Source organism: Cydia fagiglandana, chromosome 8, assembly GCF_963556715.1.
Source record: "Cydia fagiglandana chromosome 8, ilCydFagi1.1, whole genome shotgun sequence".
Taxonomy (NCBI): domain Eukaryota; kingdom Metazoa; phylum Arthropoda; class Insecta; order Lepidoptera; family Tortricidae; genus Cydia; species Cydia fagiglandana.
In genome coordinates, this window is record NC_085939.1 from 11,895,933 (window position 1) to 11,921,658 (window position 25,726).

Below are 25,726 nucleotides of genomic sequence, written 5' to 3' on the forward strand. Positions count from 1 at the left end.
TCTCTTACCTAATTTCTTCTTACGAGTACAGACGATTGCACGGATAAGTTAATAGTGGCAAGTAACTCAACAGTCCTCGATTGTACCTTGTAGGTACCTACTAATAATAGGATTAACGGCATAAAATAGAAAATAAAACAACCTGTAGACTTGTTCGAAACATCATTTTATTTTATAAAAATAAACGTTTTGACGACAAATAGTTTATAATATTGGGGTCCTTACAAATCATTGACACCCTACAGAGTTCCCACCAGAAATGTTTCAAGACATTGTAAAAAATTCAGTTTTTACAAAAGTTACTTTTATCTTAAAACATGAACAACATTACATTTTTCACATCTAAATCTAACAACGGTCGATCACTTCATTTACCCATTACACAGTAACATTTGCCTTTACGAAAATAATTAACCTTAATTAGGACTTTTCTTGCTTTTCCTACCACCTCGTCTTGTACCGCACCTTATTCTGGCCGCCGAACCGATCGTTGGCAGTTCGACCCTGTGCTCACTATGTTTGGCCATACCTTAGAGACTTGAGTCTATTATCTTATCGTAGCTGCCGCAAAGTAAGCTCTGGCTAAGCTACACACGCCGGTTATAAGCCCAAAACTTAGACCAATGTCTAATTATAAATGAAATTTCTATTTAACATCACTGTCTCTGGTTTAATCCTTCGCGTACTTATTGAATCAAATTGCGTAGCTTTTTATATTAGATACATTTGAATGCTTTTCGCTACTTCCATCTGTGTAAAAGAAGTCCTATTAATGATCATTTCCCCGTTTTATTATGCAGTTAATATTAAACATGTTCACAAGTATTGAGACAGAAACTTGTTTATATCTAGGTTTATTGTATAGCCTTATTAAAATGGGTTGGCTTAATGCGGGGCACATTCATCTAAATGCTACTCCCAACGTCTATTCCAAGCGTAGGTTGATCAACATATTACAACAATGAATCGTTTTAAATCACTTCTTATCCGTAAATGCATTAAAAATAAGTCCAAAATAATATCAAATGCGATTGCATCTTGACTAGACAAAGTTAAATAGTTTATAATTGGAATGATACAAATCCAATCTATTATGCCTATAAACAGTTATTATAAATCATATCTACGCACAGATACCGTATACCGGGCTAATGACGAAGCTTGTCCAACTTTTAAGTACATATTAACAATATTTAAAGGCGTATGAAAATTAATATTTTATGAGATCAATAAATCACTAATAATAACAGCCAAAATACTGCAATGATTATAATAATTTCGAGTTAGAATACAACGGTGAAATTTAGTAGTTCCAAATAGTGAAGCGGTACATCAGAAACGAGACAATTTACGGCCGCTTGTCTGCAGATAGAGATGTTCAAGAAAGTGGGGTGTCTAATTATTTAGATGACATTTATTTAGTGAAGTCAGTCTTGCCTTGTATTTTTTAAGGTATCGACCTGACTTCGCATTTATTATAACAAGATAGTAACGGAATCCTCTCTGGCCACTAGGGTGCCAACACTAGCGGTCCATTAATCGACTCGTCCCCTCACAGAGCGATACCGAGAAATGCAGATTTTTAGAGGTACGATTCGGGAGAGACGAAGGCTCGTCATTAGCAAAATGTCACATTCAGATCGGAGAGAGCGGAGTGACCTTCATGTGCCAGACGGCAGACAACCACAGTTTCTGCAAGATGACCTTGGTAGAAAAACAATGGTTTTAAGCCATGTAGCAAGTGGTCGAAACCAAATTCTGCATGACCTTTAAACGCCCTCGGTAGACAGGCGTGCTCGGCCAACGTAACCATCGGCTGAAGCAGTGGTCGTAAACCATGTAGACAAACCGCGCTTCTACCAAGATCATCTTGCAGAAACCGTGGTCGTCTGCCGTCCGGCACATGCTTTAATTTTCAATACCCTGATCGTCAACGGAACGCCTCCGCACGGAGACGGGACGGGCGGGGCGGGGCTCTACTCGGGGTCGGCCTCGTGCGGGTCGGGCGGCTGCTGCGGGATGTAGTTCCAGCGCGCGCGCACCTCGGCGGCGGCGGGCGGGGCGGGGGCCGCCGCCTGCTGGCGGCGCGCGCGCACCACGGCGAGGTGGCGCCGGATGTAGTGCTCGTGCGGCGCCAGCCGCTGCGCGCGCGCCAGGCACTCCTCGGCCGCGGCCAGCGCGCCGCGCTCCACCGCCACCACGCACAGGTTGTGCAGCGCCTGCACGTTGTCCGCCTCCAGCTCCAGGATGCGCCGGTAGCACTGTACAACACGATTAACAATTTATTAAGACGTTTGCCGACCCCTGAAATAGTCGTGTACTTATGAAAAATAATCACGCGCCCTTTCGTTACATATATCTATGTACATTTTTACTTTAAAATTGGCGTGACCAATAACAATAGGGTATCATAATATATTTAAAATAATTTTACACCATGCACGAAATAAAGCACCAGATAATTTTTGGAAAAACACAGATAGGAGTTATTTTTAAACACAAGTTCTATTTAATTAATCTGATAGAAATATATGTAATAGTAGGTGAGTTAACCGTGACGTCACGATATAATGTTTTATATGTATTAGCAAATCGTTTTAACAGTTCTAAAAAAGTAACTGCTTTGACTAGTAGGAAAATACCCTATTGTCATCGCGTCTGGGGCCTTATTCCACTTGTGCAAAACTGACATTTCAAATCAACATCACATCAACAGATGATTGTATCGCATTGTTCAATGGAATCGCGTTCTATCGCAAACTTGTGATCGAAAAATAAGTAAGAAAAAATCAACTTTGTTTTATTACTACTATACGGTTTATAATGACTTTGAACTCGGGGTAGGTCGGTTAAGTCGGTTTGGTTCGGTTGTCACCTAACTGTGGATTGCTAATGTCAAATTTTGACAGGCATGGATACTATCGCTAGACTTTTTTGTCCATGGGCTTGGGCACCATCTTGGAGTTTTTGACGTGCGAAAGGGTATTTTATAGCATAGAGTAAAGCTTTTTTTTTCAATATATACGTTTACAGGAATTAATGACATCTTGTGAGCGATAGATGAACTAAAGCGCTATTCATGGTGCGGCGGCGAGTAGTGGAACTATATGTGAAAATTTCCATCAATCAAAAGGGGACTACACTGTTGATGGTCGATAAAGGCTATTATTAATTGAATTTTAACAACACGAACGCCTTATTGACAAGCGCTCTTTTTGTTGAACCCACACCTACACGTCAAATAATGCTCGCTCCACACATTCACCTATGAACGCTCAAAAATGCCTATTCACGCAAGCTGTAATTAAACCATATTTAGAAAAGTCAGTTTTTATTACTGGGTGGAATTAGGGATGAAAATCCCGGAAAAAAACAAATGCTTATCGCACACACAAAAAACAACACAAAATTTCGTTTTTTCCGGTTTTTTTCCAGTTTAGGATGACTCACGTTAGACCGGGCTGTGGCCGGGCCGCCGGAGCTACCGGAGCTTCCTTTTCTATGCAAAGCGTTAAGCAGGCTACTGACCAGCCTTCCAAATGGATGCCGTTACAATGGATTCATCCAAATGGACGGCATCCTAATACTAAACATTGTACGTTTTTGACATTCACGGACCGATTTTGGAATGTAGCCACGCTATTTGGACTGTTGGAAGGTTCGTCAGTGGCCACCTTTATGTCATCACCAGGGCTCGGGAATGGCACGGTGCGGGCCCGGCTCGGTCTTGCTATGTGCAAAGCCCTGATCCCCCCGAGTTTCTTGACAATTTTCACTATGACATTGATGCATCAAGGTGATTTGCTTACAGTGCCTATGTTTACAGATAGGCTACCGCAAAACGTGATAATCGAAATTTCGTTATCTGCCTCTCTGTCGATCGAATGGCCATGAGTGATAGAGGCAGAAAACGATATTTCGATTTACGTGTTTCGCGGTAGGCCCTGGGATGTGCTATTAACGCAGGGTTTTGCGTAATATTGCCTATTTCCTGCCTCAAATTACAGTGTGACAAAAACCAGTAGAATATAAATAAGGGCGCCACTTTCTACGTTACTCTCTCTTTTTTGACGTAAAATGCTTAAAAAAATGGCATCAATTTAGTATCGAAGATTTTTAGTTCCAGTTTATTTAATTTCTACTATTTTATGTCGCACTTTGGGTATAGGCACTAACTACTGAAATAATACAATAGTACTCTTTGTATATATATTTTTTATAATAAACTAAACGGGGATTGGCTCTAGTCACACATGATGGAAAGTGAAAACAGAGCCTAAGATGATGGAGCTTACCGGCTCAGTAAGTAATAATAGCCTATTCACTCTTGCTTTAAAGACACCGAGGCAGTGGCGTAGCTAGAGGATATGGCGCCCGAGGCACCAAATTTGCGCCCCCCCCCCCCCCCCAAACTAAATGAACTAACGAAAGGGTCACTTTGTTACTTATTAAAGTTTACTTACATATAACTTAGACAAATACAGTGTATACAGGGCGTCCCAAGACTATGGGATGGGACATCAAGGGAAAGTACCTTAAATATCGTAGATTCCTATCTATCTATTTTGCTGAAAGAAGACATTATTTTAATTTAAAAAACAATTTAAACTGCATTCATAGATTTTTAAATAATTACATGGTTGAACCGGGAATCGAACCCGCTACACGAGAAAAAAAATCATCCAAAAATAATCCTTATCATGAATCCTTTTGATCGGTATGATAAAACTACAGGTGATTTTTTTCTCGTGCAGCGAGTTCGATTCCCGGTTCAACCATGTAATTATTTAAAAATCTATGAATGCAGTTTAAATTGTTTTTGAAATTAAAATAATGTCTTCTTTCAGCAAAATATCCTATCTACGATATTTAAGGTACTTTCCCTTGGGGTCCCATAGTCTTGGGACGCCCTGTATGTGTTTTTTTGGTACATCGGTGGCTAACAAGCTTACGACCTACCTGATGGTAAGCGGTCACCGCATCATATGGACGCCTACACTCCAGGGGTGTTATATTACATGCGCGTTGCCGACCATTTTAAAACGTATACACTTCTTTTTTGGAGGTCACCATAGCCTGTAGCCTCTCGAGAAAAGGGAATCTTATTTAACTTATTGTGAATGAGCTCCCTTTTCTCGACGAATTTCCTCCCGCCCGCTGTGAAGGGAATTCCTCTTAAACCGCACAGAGCGCGACCATTTAGATTCTAGGGTGTGAGGATAAACACTCTGCCTACGGCGAGCGGTGCAGTGATGGCAAGCTGTAACCGATGGCAGTTGCCTAGTTAGACAGCATGTTAAACAATTTTTCAGACAACAGCTCATTGTACTTTACCTTTTTTTTTCTTTATAAGGCAAACTTTTTTTTCGCGAGATCGGGGTTGGTCCCGTAGTAAAAGTTGCTCAGTAAAATCCCAAAACCTCCCTAGCAACGGGAGTGTAGTTATTTTTAGCCACCCTGTATAGGAATCCCCAGTACCTACTGTCGTCCGACAGATACGCAGCAGCAGCTGCTATTGGAGCATGTTCCGTCTACTACGGCATATATGTGCTTGCCGGACAAAGGGCTAGCGATCCATTTGCATAGGTAGTCTCTTGGACAGTCCATAAGATGGTAACTTCCCGACAGGAGACCCCTGACGGAAAAGACGCGCTAACATGGGACACAGCTCTGAAGCACTCAGCCCGCTCGCCTTATAAAATGAAAGCATAGTAACTCCCGCCGAATATCCCTCTGCTTGATAGGAGTACCTAAAAGATCGGCTTTCTCTTTTGAGCTGTGGGCCAGATTACCATCCACATTTCACACTTCACAGTGGTGGTAAATACGACTGACGAAAGTATCCCTGCTGCTGTGCTTTTGGCAAGGCGGAGAGGTAGTCTTTTGCCCATTTTTGCGCCCCCCTTTGGACGGCGCCCGGGGCACGTGCCCCCTCCAACCCCCCCCCCTAGTTACGCCACTGCACCGAGGTCAAATTTCCCAGGAAACACAGATGACGGGAGCGCATTCCATTCCTTAATCGTCCTTACAAAAAAGATGAGGCAAATCGTTTTGTGCGGACAAATATAGATGGTCAAGCAAATCTTGTCAGTAGAAAAAGGCGCGAAATTCAAATTTTCTATGACACGATATCCCTTCGTGCCTACATTTTTCAAATTTGCCGCCTTTTTCTACTGACAAGATCTGCTTGACCAACTATAGAATATTAACAACGAACGGGTGCAGTCGCTTTGCTCCTCCCGCCTGGACGTCCGACATTCACATAGACCTAGTATTAGGTACATAGATGAGCTATACGCGTGCCTCCGTGAGGGATAAAACATTCGCAAAGCGACAATATTAAAAACACGTTTTAACATTCCTGACAACATACCAAAAACAATCTACGTAATTCGGTCGGGTTATTTGTTGCCCACCATAAACCATATAAATAAATTTTGGTGGGGAACAAACAAAAAGTGAGACTGTGACAAGGACAAGCAATAATACCGCTTTCTCTGCTACTCCTACTGAAATTGCCATAAGTGCATCTGGTTCGGTCGTTTAGCCCCACCCCCGTGTCATCTCTATACACCGTGTTTTTATTGAATTCCGTTACCTTCGGGGTATGGATAAGTACGTTTAAAGCAGGCCACTGACGAGCCTTCCAAATGGATGCCGTTACAATGGATTCATCCAAATGGAAGGCATCCTAATATTAAACATTGTACGTGTTTGACATTCACGGACCGATTTTGGATTGCAGCCACGCTATTTGGACTGTTGGAAGGCTCGTCAGTGGCCACCTTAAGAGAACTAAATGGCGTAGATAATTAAAAAAAAATCATTTTTTCCTTTTTTTGTAGAAATATTAAGTTTTAAAAAGTAATTAAATGTAGCACATAGCGTTGTAGTAACACGGGCATTACATTTAACTCAACCAAACAATTGAAATCTGTGACATGTCAATGTTATTTTGAACATAAATCGACCGAGATTGTACTTAAGTTTAATAGCAGATGTATGAACTCATTCTTAAACACTTATCAATATGTAAACCGGCACTAAGGCAAGTGTACACGCTTGTAGAGGCCTTATAGGAAAAAAATAAATTATTGATTATCTCCGAAATTGAGTTAATTAGAATATTGGTGTCTTTGAGAAAGTAATTTGATTTAAGCTCAGGAATGCACCCTTGAAATTAACGGAAATAAAAAAAAACACGGTGTATTATTGTACCTCTATGACGTCCGATGATGAAAAGGGAAAGGTGGGATCAGGTCGTGCAATTCTTTTGGGTTATTCCCACTAGTTAACACCAAGTTCTTACGGGTGGTAACTACTGGGATTTTTTTCCCCACCTGTGGTAAACCACTGGTAACTACTGGGAATTTTTATTCCCACTAGTTACCACTGGTAAAAGGTGGGAATTTTTTTCCCAGTAGTTACCACCAAAATATTGCTAGAATGCAATACTAATAAAAACAGTATAAATACTAAAGGATAAATGTAGCGTGCTGTAATAAATAATTATACATCAGTTAGTGATTCAGTAAACTGCTTTAAAAGTGATCAAACATATTAAACCAGTTTTACCGGTATAAGCGTAAACACTAAAGTAGAAGAGTCTCATTCTAGTTAAGAAGAAATTAACTTATTATCCGGATTAAATTTATCTTATTAGCTGTAAATTGAATTACATATTTATACAAACGTACAATTCTCAAAACTCAATTTAAGGTTGTTTTATGCGATTTTAATTACTTACACGGTCTTCCGATAAACATATTTTCCAAAAGAATAAAAGTTAAATAAAAAAAAAGAAGTGTACCCTCTGACTACTGATGCCCCACTGGTAGAGTGTTATTACCGTCCCGCTAGCGTGGGTGTTTAAAAGCAATCGAGCCAACCAGCGTAACATGACCGAGCGATGTACCCGAGCGTAATTGGAATGCGAACCTACGCTGGTTAGTCCGAGCAGTCAGCCGTCAGCCCATCCGAAGCGCGCCCTAAGCGGTTTTAATAACAACCATGCCCTTTTATTTAGCCTGACTACAAATTATGAATACCTACATATTCCAGCTCTGCGTCGTGTTATAATACTTATAATAGAACGAAATGAAGTAGCTCTAAATAATAAAACGAAATCAGTTCTGTCCGTTTTTGACTGATTGGTTTGTTCGTTTGTATAAATATGTAATTCAATTTACAGTTAATAAGATACATTTTATTCGGATAATAAGTTAATTTCTAGTTAACTAGAATGAGACTCTTCTATTTTAGTTTTTAAACTGATACCGGTAAAACAGTTTTAATATTTTTGATCACATTTAAAGCAGTTTACTGAATCACTAAGCGACACATAATTATTTATTTCAGCACGCTACATTTATACTAAACTATTTATACTGTTTTTATTAGTATTGAATTCTAACAATATTTTGGTGGTAACTACTGGGAATAAAAATTCCCAGTAGTTACCACCAAGCCGAGTTGGTGGTAACTAGTGGGATTTTTTTTACCAGTGGTAAAAGGTGGGAAAAAATGCCCAGTAGTTACCACTGGTAAGAACTTGGTGGTAACTAGTGGGAATAACACATTCTTTTGCGCACTCCCTAGGATATATCCGATAGAACACCGATAGACATGTAACTCGTCGGCGATGATATTATGATCGAGGCTTTGTAACTTTGATTTGACAGCCATCGCCAAAAAGTATATGAGCCCGGCGCTCTATCGAGTCCAGGGCTGCCAGCTGATAGTCGGACCAAAAAAAGTCTGCAGCAGATTTGATAGCCAGTGGCAGCAGTATTCCATGCACGAGCGGACCTATGTTTAGTGCCGCCTCACCTTAAATAGGACATCAGGTTTTGGTAGCAGGCCTGGACTCAATTGTCGACCCGAAATTTTGGTTGGATTATTATTGTTCTAATACAAAGGCCGCAATGAGACTACCATAAAAATTTTGTTTTGTACCAAGTTTTGTTTCTTTTTAAAAATAAAGGAATGTCTCCTTTAAGTAAAATGAGCCAGCTTAAGGATTTAAGGTAGTTTCCCTCCAGGGCCCGACTTATCTTTCCACCCTGTATATGGCATCCTATTTGAAAGCAATCCTACAATTATGGTCATACACGCCAAATTTGTCAAAATTGTTGTTATTACACCATCATCTGTAAATATGTAGTTAGTTAATAAGTTTGTGCGTGTATCCTACTAACATTTGTTGTAAGATTTAAATTAAAATGACGAAATTGATCCTTAGTTGGCCTTAAATAAATTAAATTAAATTATTAATCACAGGATAATTAAATAACAACAATCTTAACAAATATAGCGTGTATGATCATGATTGTAGGATTGCTTTCAAATAGGATCAATAAACATTCTTTGAATAGGTAGGTATATCTTCCTTTGACGTGGCTGCTATAGTCTTCAGAATTTGATTTGCCGTGTGATCATCGCTTTCTGGTTGCAACTTGGTGCCATCGAGGAATGTCCATAGTATATAGGTATATGAAAGAAAAATATTTATCACAATACCTTCTACTACTACAGGGCGGCACCTTTAACCTTATTTTGGCAGTGATAATAATATATCCTTACTTAATATAAAATAGGTTAGGTGTCTACATAATTGTGTATCAATAATATTTTCAGTGGCTCATCTCTGTTATATATATACTAGCTTTTCCCCGCGACATCTTCAGCGTGGAATTATTAATTTAGGTAGGTAGCTATTATTTTATTCAATCAGTTAAAAGGTAATTTCTTGAATGAAAACTACCCTTTGTCATTCCCCGGGACTCAAACTATCTCTATGTACCCAACTAAATCGTGCACCAGCACCGGTGCTACACCGCGCGGGCGGGACAGTTCCTATTGACAAAGTTTGTTGTCCAGTTTGTGTTAAGTCCCCATACAAAGTTCCACCCCTTTAAGGGATGATTTCTGGAATAAAAACTATCCTATGTCCTTCCTCGGGACTATAATACCAATCTCTATACCATACCTATTTCAAATAAATCGGTTCAGTGGCTTAAGCGTGAAGAGGTAACAGACAAGACAGACAAACAGACAGCCACACTTTCGCCTTTATAATATTAAGTATGGATATGCACTAGTCCAAGCACCAAGGGCGTGTAAGCGATAAGATAGAGATTCCGTGTCGGTAAAAGACAATAGATAGGTACCTATATTAATAGTTGATCGCTGGCTGTTCACATTGCCGGCGAGGACTCTCTTTGCACTCTTTACTCGCAGCGATAAAAGCTGTCAACGATAAAGTCGCTTAGCGGTAGGTACTCGCTAAGCGATGTTCGCTTGGCGGTCGGAGAGACCATGCAACTAGAAAAAATAGTCGTATTGTTTTACCACATCTATATCGATATTACTAACGAACCTCTGTAACTCAAAAAAAAAGAAACTGTATTTTTACGTGTCTATGTATAATCACCTGCCTAACACGAATTTTAATGTGTTTTTAAGACTAACAAAAACTAGTGTCCGACCGAAGGTTCGGTTTCGGTTTCGGTTTCGGCCAGTTTCGGCCAAAAAATCATGTTTCGGCTGTAGTTTCGGTTTCGGCCAAAAAACGGCCGAACCTTTCGGCCGGGCCGAAACTTACGAAATGGTACTTCGGACAATGACCAAAAGTTGGGGAATAAGTAGGACAACAATATTAATATCTACAAATACTGATTCATGTATAGGTACAGAAATTAATTGGTTTATTATAAAACACAATTCCACTAATGAGGGCGCCACTGGACGGCCGACGCAGTCTTAAGAGGCTGTCAATACTAGGGCTTGCATTCCGGAATTCCGGAATCTCGAAATTCCGGAATCTCGGACAAATTTTCCGATATTACAATTCCGGAATTGATACAACTGAATATCGAAAATTCCGGAATTGGATTTAAGTACTTTTTTCAGGTTTGAATACGTTTATTATTGAAAATTGTTAAGAAACTACACTATACTGATGTTTTTTGTTGTTAATAAGTTCCTCTTAGTCATTCAGTGACCTATAGTATGGGTATATTTTACTTTTCGGTTTGATAAAGCAGTGGGACAATATGGGCTCATAAAAAAAAGCAAAGTGATTTACTTGCTTAGAATAGTCAGAATAGTCTCAATCCTACATGAGCGAATCTTCGATTTAGATAGAAAGTTTTCTCTATCAACGATTTCGGATCCTGTAGAAGCATATAATATATGATATTCTGAATTATAAATAGGATCTAGGAAGGAAAAAGCCAAATTTCGACCTTCAACTTCTTAAACAACACCACTACGTACTATGTTACGAAGAGTAGGCTGATTATAGAGCTGTTATATTTAACTATTTTATAAAATTATCCATTGAATGGTTTGCTAGCAACCAAATTTTCCCCGAATAAATACCGCGTATCATAGAATTGAATAAAAGTAACCATTTTAATAAGGTGGTAAAAAAGAGATGAAATTATCTGTAGTACTTCAAATTAAATTTCTCTTAAACAATATTAACTTTAATAAACGTAAAGTATCAGAATTTCACATTTTTTATTGGATTTTACAAAAAAAATTAGGTAAAATACGATAACCCCTAATTCCGGAACCAGTTCCGGAATTCCGGAATTCGAATCCAATATCGAAAATCAGTTCCGGAATTGGAGACCATCCGATATTGCAAGCCCTAGTCAATACTTATAACGCGCACACTGTCTAATTGTATCGGAGTGAATGAGATAGCACTGTCGCATGTTACTGGGCCCTGGGCAAGAGAATAATAAGAAAACTCATCATCTTCCTCGCGTAATCCCGGAATTTTTGCCGTGCAATGGGAATGGGAGCCTGGGGTCCAATAGACAACTAATCCCAAAAATTGGTGTAGGCACTAGTTTTTACGAAAGCGACTGCCATCAGACAGACCTTCAAACCCAGAGTTTTAACTAGGCCTTATCGGATCTAGTCCGGCTTCCTTACGATGTTTTTCCTTCACCGAAAAGCAAATAGTAAATATCAAATGATATTTCGTAGGTAAATAAGTTCCGAAAAACTTTTGCTCCGTCGAACGTCGAACGTCGACGAAACTGCGGTCTCGCTTTTTAATACAATGGACATTAGTTGGAGTCTGTGCTCAACTACTTATCCTGAAGCCTGAAGCACGGCTTTGACTTCGCATGAAAGTTCGCCTCACTGGGGCACTTCGGACTTTTAGGCCCAGGTGAAGATCGGTACCTGGCCTTGCGATATTGTTAACAAAATATTTCGCGCTCGCTGCGCTCGCGTTTTTGGTTGGTGTTTTGGTTGACCCTGTATCTACATGTTAGCTTGACTGGTGACTGAATAGAGTTAGACCAAGAAAATTCTGCAATGATTTTGATACGCAGTGCAACTAGTGCAAATGTTATTGATACGTCATAATTTCATAGAAGTTTTGACGTTTAAAATAACACTTGCACTGCGTGTGTTATCAAAATCGTTGCAGAATTATCTTGGTCTTAGTAATTTTCTTAAAAAAACTGCTTAAGTAACATCAATTTCAAGGACATTCGGTGTTGACAGCCTCATAATATGTGTATAAAAGCGGTTTTATGACATTTTTCAACGATTTTATCAATTCTACAAAAGTTTCGGTTTCGGTTTCGGTTTCGGCCGAAACTAGAGCCAAAGCCGAACATTCGGTTTCGGTTTCGGTTTCGGCAAAAAAACATGTTTCGGTCGGACACTAACAAAAACCTACAAGAACCTCTCTAAGTCGATGCACTCTATAAGATAAAACCTCGTTAACACGAAGTTTTGGCGTTTCCCTTGAGATCCGTGCTATCGAGGTTCCACTGTACTACTATTCTGTGACTAAGGTTACAATACTTAATTCACGAAGGCTGATATTTGCTTGTAGACCTTCATCATCATCATCATCATCTCAGCCATAAGACGTCCACTGCTGAACATAGGCCTCCCCCTTGGACCTCCACTCGTACCGGTTGGAAGCGATCCGCATCCAGCGTCTTCCGGCGGCCTTAACAAGGTCGTCCGTCCATCTTGTGGGTGGACGTCCTACGCTGCGTTTGCTAGTCCGTGGTCTCCACTCGAGCACTTTTCGACTCCATCGGCCATCTTCTCTGCACGCAATGTGGCCTGCCCATTGCCACTTCAGCCTGCTAATCCGGTGGGCTATGTCGGTGACTTTAGTTCGTCTACGGATCTCCTCATTTCTGATTCGATCACGCAGAGAAACTCCGAGCATAGCCCTCTCCATAGCTCGTTGAGCGACTTTGAATTTTGAGATGGGGCCGATAGTGAAAGACCACGTTTCGGAGCCGTAAGTCATCACTGGTAACACACATTGATTAAAGACTTTCGTCTTGAGGCACTGAGGTATGTCGGACGAAAAGACATTACGTAGTTTCCCGAACGCTGCCCAACCAAGTTGGATTCGGCGGTTGACCTCCTTCTCGAAGCTTGTAGACCTTATTAACCTTAAATACGGTGTTTAAAACGTCAAACTCGCATTCAAAAACTCGCTTCGGTCGCAGCCGGACGCCCCAACTCGTTTCCAGTTTTATATTTCTAATCGCTTCTCGCTCATCGTTCTTGGTGAAACCAATGCCAGTATATTGAACCTAAAAAATAATATATTATATTTACATTTATAACACGAGGTACGATAAATATACCAATTATTTTACACTACTGAAAACTGCAACTAAAACGTTCGATATGTTTCGGAAATGTTTGGGCACAGTCATTTGTAAGGTCAAATATCCTCCCATCACCCATCTAATTAAATAAAATGTTCCGTAGGTTGTATGTATAACTATATACAGGATACAGGTGTATAAAGACGGGCCAATAACACCTGCTTTGTAGGTATCTTAGTTCAGTCATTATAGATTTTGACCTGTGAATAATCAGTTCTTGGATTTTTTTTCGTAGGTCCCTCGGGGGGGTCAAGGGAGTATAAATTCAAAAAGTAGACTGAATCAGGCTTCTGTGTATATTCAAAAAACGGTTTTTCTTGAATAACTCGGGCATTTTTGATTTTACAGTAAAACCGTGAGGACAAAAATTGTAGGAAATTTGATTCTCTACAAGTTTGGTCCTCACAATTTTTCTTCTAGGATCGAGATTTTGGAAATTAAATTTTAAAAAAAGCGACAAGTTCCTAAACCTACGTATAATGAACACCAACTACGCCGGTATCGTCTTGGGTTGTCCCATTCGTTTTTCGTCAAGTTCTTAAATTAGTCCTATTCTGCTTTCGTCACCCATTCTACATTCGTCACAATCGTCGGTGGCTTTCAATGTAGAATGCGTGACGAAAGCAAAATAGGACTAATTTAAGAACTTGGCGAAAAACGAATAGGACGACCCAAGACGATACCACTACGCCATATTGGTTAGTACCATGCAACCCCGCGACCCGCCCCGGCTTCGCACGGGTTACACAAAACCTTAACAGATTATACACCTAAATCTTCCTCAAGAATCACTCTGTTGATAGATGAAAACCGCATGAAAATCCGATCTGTAGTTTTTGGGTCTATCGCGAACATACATACACACAAACAGCGCGGCGGGGGACTTGGTTTTATAAGGTGGAGTGATTCTATACTCGCTGTGGTCAGTTCTCTTCCTCCCTCTCTTCCGCCCGGGAGGGTATAAATAATAAATAATTAAAAGCCTAAGCCGAAACACCTATTAAATACTTGTCATGGAGAAGTTACTTTCTGGTCTTCATGAAAAAGTTCCATTCACCAAATAGCACTGTTTAAATGCAAATGTAAAAATATACTATAAGTACCTATATATAAAATATTTGAAAAGTTTCGTCTATTCTTTCTGGAACCCATCACCAGAAATAGGTCTCGACTAAAATGATGCTTAAAAATAACTTGCAGATTAAACATAACGAAGAAGACATATTGCCAAACGTGAAATACGCGTCGTTAGGATGTTCCAGCTGGTCTTCATCAGCAGTTCCACTTCATTAAATATCACTCATTTTATTTAATCTGAATGCTTGATCATCATATGATTCAACAACAAATTTAAATGTATTATGTCTGTAAGATTAGACGAGTTAGGAATAAATTCTTACGGAATGATCATTCACAGAGATAGGTAGAAAGATGGACAGACGGACGGATGCACAGACGGATAGACGGACAGACGGACGGACGGACGGACAGACGGACAATAAAGTGATCCTAAAAGTGTCCTGTTTTTTCCTTATGAAGTACCTACGGAAACCTAAAGAATTACTTTCTGCTTATCATAGCGTTCTTTCTTTAGACATACGAGTACTTTATAGTAAGTAATAATCGTATTAACTTTATTCCTCTTCAACTCGATACCTACACCCGTTCCCGAGATAAAGGGCCTTGACTTGACAGACAGACAGACGGACGGATAGACAGACAGACGGACAGACGGATAGACGGACGGATAACGAATTGATCCTTAAAGGGTCCCGTTTTTTCCTTTTGAGGTACGGGACCTAAAAAAATAACTTGTATTGATCATAGCGATCTTTGTTTGGACATATCGTATAGTAATACTCGTATTTACTTTACACCTCTTATTACATATTTCGGTCCCTTTTACATATTACTTACATAGGTGAAAGAAAAACTATTAAGTTAAGTATGTATACCTATATATATACTAATATTATTTCTAGTACCAAAAAATCTACTTACTAACATACCTACACGTAATTTAAAAAAACCGGCCAAGTGCGAGTCGGACTCGCGTTTCTAGGGTTCCGTACATAAGTCCGACTCACGCTTGACTGCACATTTCTAATAGGTTTTCCTGTCATCTACAAGTGAAGATTTTATGTATTTATATTTTGTGTATTTTTTGTATTTCAAAATTTTAGACTTAGTAGTTTCGGAGATAAAGTAACTTTTAGGCTATTTTCTTAAATAACTTCGAATAAATGTATTTTAAAATTATTAAAAAAAAACTACTACTAATTTACATATGTGTACCAAATTTCAACTTAATTGGTCCAGTAGTTTTGGAGCAAATAGGCTGTGACAGACGGACAGACAGACGCACGAGTGATCCTATAAGGGCTCCGTTTTTTTTCTTTTTGACGTACGGAACGCTAAAAACAAACCTCCTATGAGTAGATCCACTTCACTAAATGTCACTTTTTTTGAACGTAAATACTTGCTTTATTGATGAAAACACAAAAATCGCTATATGTATGCCTACTTATAAGATTCGAGGAGTTCGGATGGACCCATCATCAGAACTGGGATTTGATAAAAACGGGATACCTATACTTTAAAAAAAAATCCAAATCGGTTCACCACCGCCAACCGGTTGAAATTCTAACCTACGAGTAAGTAGTGGCTTACAAAATTAAAAATACCTACTTTCCAAATTTCATTATAATATAGTTTTTGAGTAAAATTGCTGTGGCATATGGACGGATAGACGGACAATTCTACCTTAGTGTACTTATGAGCTTAATCACAGAATAAATAATAGTACTAAGTACAGAAGACTCACTCTCTAACAAAACGCGTCTGTTACGATCAGCACAGATATGGCCGCTAGGTGGCGACAGCGCCACGCGCGGCTTATGGCAAACCCCAAAATTGGAGCCGAACGGACGTACTTTTAGCTACCTGTAGCAAAGCAACGAAATCGCGGAGTGAGACACGTCAGTTAATATTTACTTACTTCTTTTTTTTACTTTGAGACATTCTTAGCGGTAAACGTATTCGCTATGGCCGAAAACAGTTTATAGATGATTATCTTATATCGATGCTTTAAATTATTGTTGCTTTCCCACAGCCATCGTAAATTTATTATCTTTTAAACTTTCGTTTTTCATGCGTTCCTGAAACCATAAAGTAACTATAATCTGTGCTGAAACTGAACAAATCTGTACACATGAACACTGAAGAACGTGAGATTGATGGAAGAAAATAATGCCAAAACCTGAAAGCTGAAATCTAAATTTGAAGAATGTAGCAGAATGCATTGAGCACTGTCAGTTTTTTGATATTCCATATTCCATAATATCAATATCCAGAGAGGAAAATTGCGACTACGTTTGTATGGAGAACCGGACATCCCCTTGCCTCTTAATAATATGCTTCGGCACATGATTACACATATTTATATGTAGGTACGTGCATTGTATTTCCATATCTTACAAGCAGAGAGCCAGACGGTGCTTGCTGGATATTGGTTTCTGAAATCTTCGACTAAGTCTTGGGTCATATGAAAATAAAGCTCTTTACATAACATTGTATAATATTTTCCTTTTTCATAATTTTTTTATATAATATGCATTTTTTTCTTGGATATAAATTTCTTGACTTCGATTGACGTGTTTATTATTTTCGTTACTATGACAGCGTGAACATTGAAAAAAAAAATATAACGTGAAGGTTGAGTCCGCAGGTGAAGGTACAGTGACATTTATAGTTGATCAAGCAGATTTTGTCAGTAGAAAAAGGCGGCAAATTTGAAAAATGTACGCGCGAAGGGATATCGACTCATAGAAAATTTGAATTTCGCGCCTTTTATAACTGAAAAGATTTGCTTGACCATCTATATAACTCACACAAGCAAGAACCACCAACGACGATTTAAATTAATATGATAAGCATATAAATAGCAACTTTTTGGCGTTTATCGTGCGTACTTCTATTCGTCTTTTGGGAAAAATTACCACAAACAAAGGGCCTACGGTGAAACACGAAATTCCTAATTCGTTAACTGCCACTCTATCACTCTTGCATATCCGAGCGATAGAGTGGCAGATAAAGAAATATCGCTTTTCGGGTTTCGCGGCAGGCTGTAAACAAACCGCCTTGATCCATCAATGTTATATAAGTAGTTGGTCAAACCAATTTGTCAGTCAGTAAGAACCGGGAAATCTATAGTCGTCCTTTTCTTTTGGGTGCTAGTACTAGTGTAAAGTGTAAGACAAAGATTGTATGATTGTCTCTGTCTATGATTGAAAGGAGACAACCTTTGAAAAAACTATATTTATTCGAAACACCTGTGAAAACTTGATTACTTATGCATGCAAATTTTCAGCTTAATTGAACACCCGGGAAGTGGGTATTTAGATTTGATTGATACAAACAAACAACGGGGCAGGTGAAAGTGAAACTACATAAAAGCTTGTAAAAATGTGGCTTCTGGAATTTCCAAGTTCTATTGGAATTTCAGATGAAAACGTCCTTATTGCATTTGAAGCATAAAGACGTACCCTTATTATTTTATGGAAAGCCACAAACGCGGTGCGGCGCGATTTGCACGCGAATGTCAGGCGGCGCGGCGCGGCGCGGCGCGGCGGCGGCCGCTTTCGCCGCGCCGCGCCGCGCCGCGTTCGCGCGTTGTTCGCCTACGTAAGACGTAGCGTAACAACCAATTCGAGGCTACTATTATTAAGGTGGCAAAATACGAGTAGGTCAAAGTAACTCGTAAGCCTCGTAACACAAAATAAGTTTCACAGAACAAAATTATTTACATATTCTAATAAAAGGACTGAAGTGTAGTGCTGCGAAGAAACGGTATTTTAATGACATAATTTTATTATGGATACCTATACATGGTAGAAGAAGACAAGTAGGCATGGAATCCTCCATTTTGCGTGGTCTGACGCATCTGGCCGGGCTTTCCCGATTTTCTGTCGATGTCTGTGAAGACCTTTCGTCACAAAATACCTAAAATAATAAGTTTTAAATTAATCAAAAACTCTCCAGTTTGCTATTCATTCAAACTGAAAACATCCAAATTTCTAAGTCGTTATACGACCGGTGTCTTATATGCCACTGAAAATTCAACATCAATAACAACTAATTAGGCATAGCGTCCAATGTAGAGAATGGCACAGGCACTTAGTTCTTACGAATTTTACCTGAATTTATTAATCAAAGGAGCTGATGTAAAAGTGAGTTGGGAAAGTTGGCAGCTAGTCGCCGAAGGTCCGGTTTTCCAGAGTTTAGCCCCTAATCAAGTAATCATGCACCTCACATACCCTGGCTCATGGCTTAGGGCTTTTAACAACACAATAAATGCTTATTTTGCCGCTTTCTCCACTATCTCTCCCGGCCATCTAACCCAGAGGGGAAAAATATATACCTTATTGTGGCTACTCCATCTTCCTCATGATAATTATTTTACTTCACAGAAAAGCAATTGGTTAAGATAGTTACAACAAAGTCATTGTTAATAGCCGGGGTTAGGACCCACGACCATTGGTTTAAAAATTATACTTTTTACCTATATGATTTGTAAGTATGTTTATAATAAATCTGTTTTCTTTTTGCCATTTTGAAGTAGTATTGTATCGCTTTATATTATTATTTGTCAATTATTTTTTTAATCATAGACAATTGTCACATGTTCGTTTCATGATAGATCTACACCCACGCAACTGCATGTCATGTTCTTGCGGTTTACTTTTATAACGCCAAGATCGAAATTTGACTGCTAACTCCATCTTGCGTCCAGTAGAAGAATCAAAGTATTGTAGAAAAATGAGCATGCAGTTTACTCTATGCCGTAGGATCCCCTTTTGAATGTCATAAATCCAAATATGGCAGCCATACCCATCGACAAAAAAGTCTAGTTTCATTGACAGTTACGATCACAAGTTGTCAAATGTAACAACTTGCGATACATTGTGATCCTAACTAGAGCTGGGACACGTTGGCAAAATGCGTACCAAAAGTACGTTTCTATGAAAATACCAGTTTTACGTGTACCACCCCAAATAGGCAATTTACGTGTTTACCGTACTTAAGCGACTTACAAATAAGGGTTATTTATGCAAATATCGACTTTTCATTAGTCTGATCTGACGTATCGTGACGTTTTGAGCCAAGGCCATTAATCAAATGACATATTAACAATGTAAAAATTATTTCCATTATTTTTTGATCCAACAGACACCCAGACGACTGTCTGTTAACAAAAAAATATTTTACTTAAAGTAAAAATAAGAATGGAGGTACGAGGTGTTGGCAACTTCATATTTGTTATATTTCGAAAAATAGAGTCCGTGCTTTTAAATACTCGACAAACAAAACGTCGTCCATTAGGAAAAACCTGTCCCAAAAATTATTTCAGTACAACACCCCCACCTCTAGTGTGGATAGAGTTCACTGACAGGTGGTGATTGTACGCGATTCCACAAGTCATGATTTATCCGCATCAACTGGATATCCTCATGATACGTCAAATGTCCGTTCTCGAATACACCCCCTGGGCTCCCCAGTCTGGATAGTGTCCTACGTGTCATTCGAATGGCACGAGCGAGCGAGCGGTGCGCGACAGAGTAAAAAGTGAAACCGAACGTACGCTCTCGGCGGCGTCCAGATCCTTGACGGAGTTGATGTAGATGTCTCCGAGCAGCACCAACGCCTTGACGTGGTCGGGGTGGTGGCGCACCAGCTGCTTGAGGAAGGGCGCGGCCTCGAGCGGGCGGCGGCGGTCGGCGAGCAGCAGCGCCAGGTTGAAGAGCGCGGAGCGGAAGTCCGGCTTCAGGTGCACGGCCGCGCGGAACCACCGCTCCGCGCACTCCGCGTCGCCCTCGTCCATGCACACCATGCCAAGGTTGAAGTGCACGCGCTCGTTCGTTGCTGCGGACAAGTGGGTAATCATTTATAAGTAAGTATGTCAACGAATATAGTAACAGTATTATGGAGATACCTACGGTGGATGTTATATTTTGAATATGCTGTTACAAAAGCAAATAATTTACGCAGTTACATTATTATTTATGATTTTAGTTGCACTTTTGATTTTTGACAGGTAATCTTGTAAATTATAGATGAATAAATAAATAAATTATAAAATTTATAAACAGAAAATATCAAAAATGACGATTTTGTCACTGACAATGAGCTTTTTTTAAAAAGTAAGGAAGGTACTCTTAAGACCTCTTATGTTTATATCGTCGCCTAGTACCCATAGTACAAGCTATGCTTAATTTGGGGCTAGGTCGATCTGTGTAAGTTGTTCCCAATATTTATTTATATATATATATGTATAGATAAGTATCGTTGTGTCTCACAATCCTTGTCGAGCAGTTTGAGCAGCCGCTGGCGCGCCACCTGGCGCAGGTCGGCGGCGCCGAGCTCCTGCAGCAGGATGGCCGAGTTGAGCAGAGCTTGCTCGTGCTCGGGCTCCAGCTCCAGCGCCTTGTCCAGGTACGCTAGCGCCTGCGACGCCTTGCCTTGCTCCAGCAGCACCACGCCCAGCTGTCACATTTCAAGTTTACATCAACCTTTAACCCTCTGGACTCACGAGGACGCGTTATCTTCGGCAGAAAAGTTAGGGCCACTTGCACCATCCCACTAACCCGGGGTTAACCGGTTAAACCCTTAACCCAGTATCAAATTGTACTGGTAACCATAGCGACGTGGTTCAGTCCGCGATTTCGTCGCGTTGCAACGAGTAGCTACAAGTACATCCGTCCCACACCAATTTTGGTGGCTATTAATAGCGGTCATATCTGTCCTAATCGTACCGGACGCGTTTTATTAGAGTGAATCTTCTGTAGGTACCTAGTACTATTATTTATTCTGTGACTATAGTAACTCCAGGTTTAACCGGTTAACCCCGGGTTAGTGAATGGTACAGGTGGCCCTAAGTTCCACTGACGCGATATGCCACCCGTTCATACAAAAAATATGAAAAGTAAAAAGTTCTGGGATTAAAGATTGTCTCTGGTGGAAGCTGGGAAGAAGTTTTGAATTGTATTATGTACCTATTCATCAACAGAAGTATTTAATTATTTATTGGTCATATAACTACTGTTACGTTCTTCTATTGTTAGCAGCGAACCTGGACACAACCTAAGCGACCCCCTCTAAATTGACATGGAATTGACAGTTACAAACAATATGGCAATTTAAACGATATTGTATTCCAATTATATACCCAGAAGGCTGGCTAATGACTATGGCTAATGGTTTTAGAATTATCACTTATGGAGCATAGGTCCCGCTCTTGCGACTCCACTCTGGCCGGCCAATCAAGGCCAAGCACAGAGGCGAGGGCCAGATGACAGGGCCCTCTGGAATAGGGGTCCGCGGTGTCGCCACTCACCGTCAGCTCGCCACAAGCTGCCCCCGCGGCCCTACTAATTTCTGAGGAAAAATTGATAACTACCCACAGACAAAACATCCTCCAGACTGAGCATAGCCGCGCTACCCCCTCTGCCACGCATACGGTAATTTTACTCCATGTTCGAGTCGAAAGTGTCTTTGTGTGACGTCCGTGTCTTTGAACGGACCAATCACGGCACGGGACTTCGCTCACCTCGTCCCGCGCAACCCCGCATTTTTGGCATCATCGGTTGCATGAAATAATTGCTCTAAATTCGGTCTAGAGGATTCCTAGTCTATGTAACTACTATATAATTACAATACCATAACAGACAAACTTACATTGTAATAGATATCCGGATTGCCGCTGTCATACAGAAGCGCTTTCTCATATACCTCCTGTGCCTCTTTCGTCCTATTCAACTTTATTAAAATGTCGCCCCTATTGATATACGCCCTAGTGTAGTCCGCCCTCATGCTGATCGCCTGTCTGTACAGCATGTCTGCCTCTTCCAGCCTAGTGGCATTCCTGGATATCAAGCTGGCAAGGTTCAGGAACACGCTCAGATGGTTGGGGGCTATTCTGGCCTGGTAGGATTCGCCGGGTTTAGCTTTAGGCAGTAAAGACTTGGCTTTCATGTAGGCTTCCTCGGCTTCTTGGTATTTGCCGAGATGGTTGTAGGTGCGGCCGACGTTGATGTGGGCGCCGACGTCGTCGGGCTGGACGCTGACGGCCGTGTTGAAGAACTCCAGCGCTTCCGTGTATCGCCCGTCAGCTTCTAAAGCGTGGCCAACGTTGTTATACAGCTTGGCGTTGTTGCGATTCACCTGGAATGTTTGTTATAACTTTAATACGCAAAAATCCTAATCTTGTCGTCAGGTTCTAAAATATATACAGGTATGTTTATGTTAGGTTTTAGCCGTCGCCGTGATAAAAAAAGTTTCAGGAAATGCAAGAGCGAGATATATTTAAATTTAACATTTCGATTAATTACAGCGGCGATATTACGATCCGATGGCACTAGGCGGTCTATAGTTCGTTTTTTTAGCATTAGAAATAAGGTAAACAATCTTGATGTGTCTTTTAATTGAAAAACACATTTTAAAAATAAGTTACGGCAAATATGTAACAATTATGAATCTACTACGATCATTTATATTCTTCTGCTTTCATAAGTAATCATTTTTTATTTTTAAAAAGCGGTTTTCAATTAAGAGACATGTCAAGATCTCTTACCTTCTTGCAAGTTCTTTCTAATGCTAAAAAAAACGAACTATAGCATAAGTTGCGTTCTTGCGCGCGCCTCCATACTTGAAGTCGCGATAGATGTATGCAGTTGCGCGCGAGAACGCAACTCATGCTAGACCGACAGATGCAATTGCGCTGCTCGCAGTTATACCTTGTTTGTCATAGGACTGTCTCATTTCAATCACAGAGATACTATCTTTGTCTTACTCTAGTACAAGCACCCAAATGTAAAAGGATGAGTATAGTTTTCTTGGATCTTACTGACTGACAAATCGGTTTGACCCACTATAACACCTAGACCATGGGGAATTGGGGATATTTTTATTATTTATTAGTTCAATTCACACTTACCCTTAACCCCGAAGCGAAAATAGAATATTCAGTCTTCCAATCCCAGTTCCTGACGTAAGTCTTGATACTAAAGGCGAAGAGTATAAATATGAGTGCAGCCACGGCTGTCTTGGCGTGCTTCTTGGCGGCCAGACGCCACCCGTGGGCGACCAGCATGCACCAGCCCATCGAGGGCATGTAGAGGATGCGCTCGGCCACCACAAACCCCACCGGGAAGAAAAGATTGGACGCTGGCAAGAAGGGCAGAACCAGGAGCGCTAGACCCTGAAATTAAAATTAGATTTTCATTGTCTACATGATTTTCCATTATTGAACAAAGCTATCAATATTCTTAAAGTGTGTCTAAGTATGTTACTAAGTTACTAGTGTTAAAGGCGTAAGGCGTAAGTAATTAATAATTATCTTCCCGGTAACTTAATCTGGTCGATTTATCACTAATGTTCAGAAAGGTAATTTGACGGCGAATACAAAGCAAACAATATCAGTCTCATTAAAGAAAGTAAGTTAACAATTTGTAACCTTTTGTAACGATTATTAAAACAACGGAAATTATTACTAATATTTACAGTTACACAATCAATCGTGAAACGAAACTTAATTTTCTTCCGTAGCCAATGGTAAAAACTCAATTAAAGAAACGGACTGAAGCAAATTATATAGGTGTAATTTTACCTCCCTTGACACAATAAATATTAGTGAAAACATTTGAATATCTACATAAGAAAATTAATTACAATGTCTGCTTAGTTGAGTATACTTATATAGATACTAACCATAGACAAAGCAGTACACCGTGTCCGCAGCGCGTGGATCGCGGCGACCAACAAGCCAACGAACAGGGCCGCAGTGGCCAGATTCCTGGGGTCTTGCCACGATTGGAGCAACGCCACCGTACCCATCGTCCAATCGCAGCACAGAGCCTCGGGCAGTGCGAGGAGCCACGCGTTCAGCGCGGGCAGGTAAGCGAATGTCAAATGCCTGGAAAAAGAAAATCGCATTGGCAACATTGTTGGTCGATCTTTATTCTCTCCAGACTATCTAGATGTTGATCCACCGTGCTAACAGGATTGAATGTGGTTGAGAGCACACTAGCACGCTATACGGTGACGTACTGTGATGCCTCACGCCTCACGTTTCCACCAGGATCTTTATAATTGATAATATCTGGGCCCAAGACCTGCAAGGGCATGCAATGGGCCCAAGACAGAGCGGCTTGGAGGGCACTGGTGAAGTGTCCACATTCGTCACGTCCCTCAGCCATGAGGATACGACAAGGAAGGAAGGAATATCTGTGTACCTACTAATTCATCTGGCCGACTTGTGTGAAGCCTGGCCTTACGCAACAACTCACTTGGCAGGTCCAGTAGTGGCTCCGGCTGGATTATCAAATCTCGTGAACACTGGCAGCTGAGCGCCCATCACGTGCAGCCTGGCCGCCAGCAGGGCGAGGCTGGCGCAGCACAGGGTGACGACGCGCCGAGCGGCCTCGCCGCACGCGTAGCCCCAACCCGAGCCTTTGCCCCACGCCTCCAGCCACGACCAACGATTGCCACCGCTGGTTCCACGGCGCTGGAAGAAAATGCGAATGTTATATAAAAAATCAAGAAGAGAAAGTTACAGGTGCTTTCAACAGTAAAAGTATGGAGGATTGCATGGATCCTCCACTGACGTTCTATTTTTTTTATTAATACTAGTCTATTAAAACCTGTTTAACCCCCTTTAAAAATACTTTAATACCAGTGGTAAAAAAATCCCAGTAGTTACCACTGATAACAACTTGGTGGTAACTAGTGTATCACAAGTAGGTATAGGCTCACCTTCTGCGCCACGAAGAGCTCGTACACGACGCACACGCCGGTGGCGGTGATGCCCTGCTCCTTGCACAACATGGCCACGCCCACGCACACTGCGCACGCGGCCACGTAGCGCCAGTCTGAAACGACACATTGTTGCACTCTTTATTCATTACCACCACCACCACTGCCGGGCTAGCACATAAATAAATAAATATTATAGGACATTTTTATACTAATTGACTAAGCCCCACGGTAAACTCAAGAAGGCTTGT

General features: G+C 40.6%; 1 protein-coding gene and 2 long non-coding RNA genes across 4 annotated transcripts in view; 1 reads left to right on the forward strand and 2 right to left on the reverse strand.

Annotated features, from left to right (window-relative positions):
• Positions 1 to 147: 147 nt before the first annotated feature.
• LOC134666748 (protein O-mannosyl-transferase Tmtc3) overlaps positions 148 to 25,726 on the reverse strand; it is a 181,919-nt gene continuing 156,340 nt past the window's right edge. Inside the window, exons 5-13 of one of the 2 annotated variants that reach the window (XM_063524015.1) lie at positions 25,476 to 25,591; positions 25,010 to 25,227; positions 24,432 to 24,636; positions 23,659 to 23,922; positions 22,401 to 22,886; positions 21,023 to 21,209; positions 20,308 to 20,588; positions 2,097 to 2,261; positions 148 to 2,042 (exon numbers count right to left, since the gene is read on the reverse strand). In XM_063524015.1, the coding sequence (XP_063380085.1) occupies positions 1,977 to 2,042; positions 2,097 to 2,261; positions 20,308 to 20,588; positions 21,023 to 21,209; positions 22,401 to 22,886; positions 23,659 to 23,922; positions 24,432 to 24,636; positions 25,010 to 25,227; positions 25,476 to 25,591 (1,988 nt within the window). In that variant the 3' untranslated portion in view covers positions 148 to 1,976. Of the gene's footprint in view, positions 2,262 to 20,307; positions 20,589 to 21,022; positions 21,210 to 22,400; positions 22,887 to 23,658; positions 23,923 to 24,431; positions 24,637 to 25,009; positions 25,228 to 25,475; positions 25,592 to 25,726 lie in introns of both variants that reach the window. The other variant, XM_063524014.1, reaches the window with a different exon arrangement.
• On the forward strand, positions 6,851 to 9,486 carry LOC134666863 (uncharacterized). The gene is made up of 2 exons (XR_010098562.1): positions 6,851 to 7,345; positions 8,401 to 9,486. It is a non-coding gene; the product is annotated as an uncharacterized LOC134666863 (long non-coding RNA).
• Positions 9,497 to 19,037, reverse strand: LOC134666859 (uncharacterized). Its single transcript, XR_010098557.1, has 3 exons — positions 18,548 to 19,037; positions 16,666 to 16,825; positions 9,497 to 13,589 (listed from the first exon to the last, which is right to left on the reverse strand). It is a non-coding gene; the product is annotated as an uncharacterized LOC134666859 (long non-coding RNA).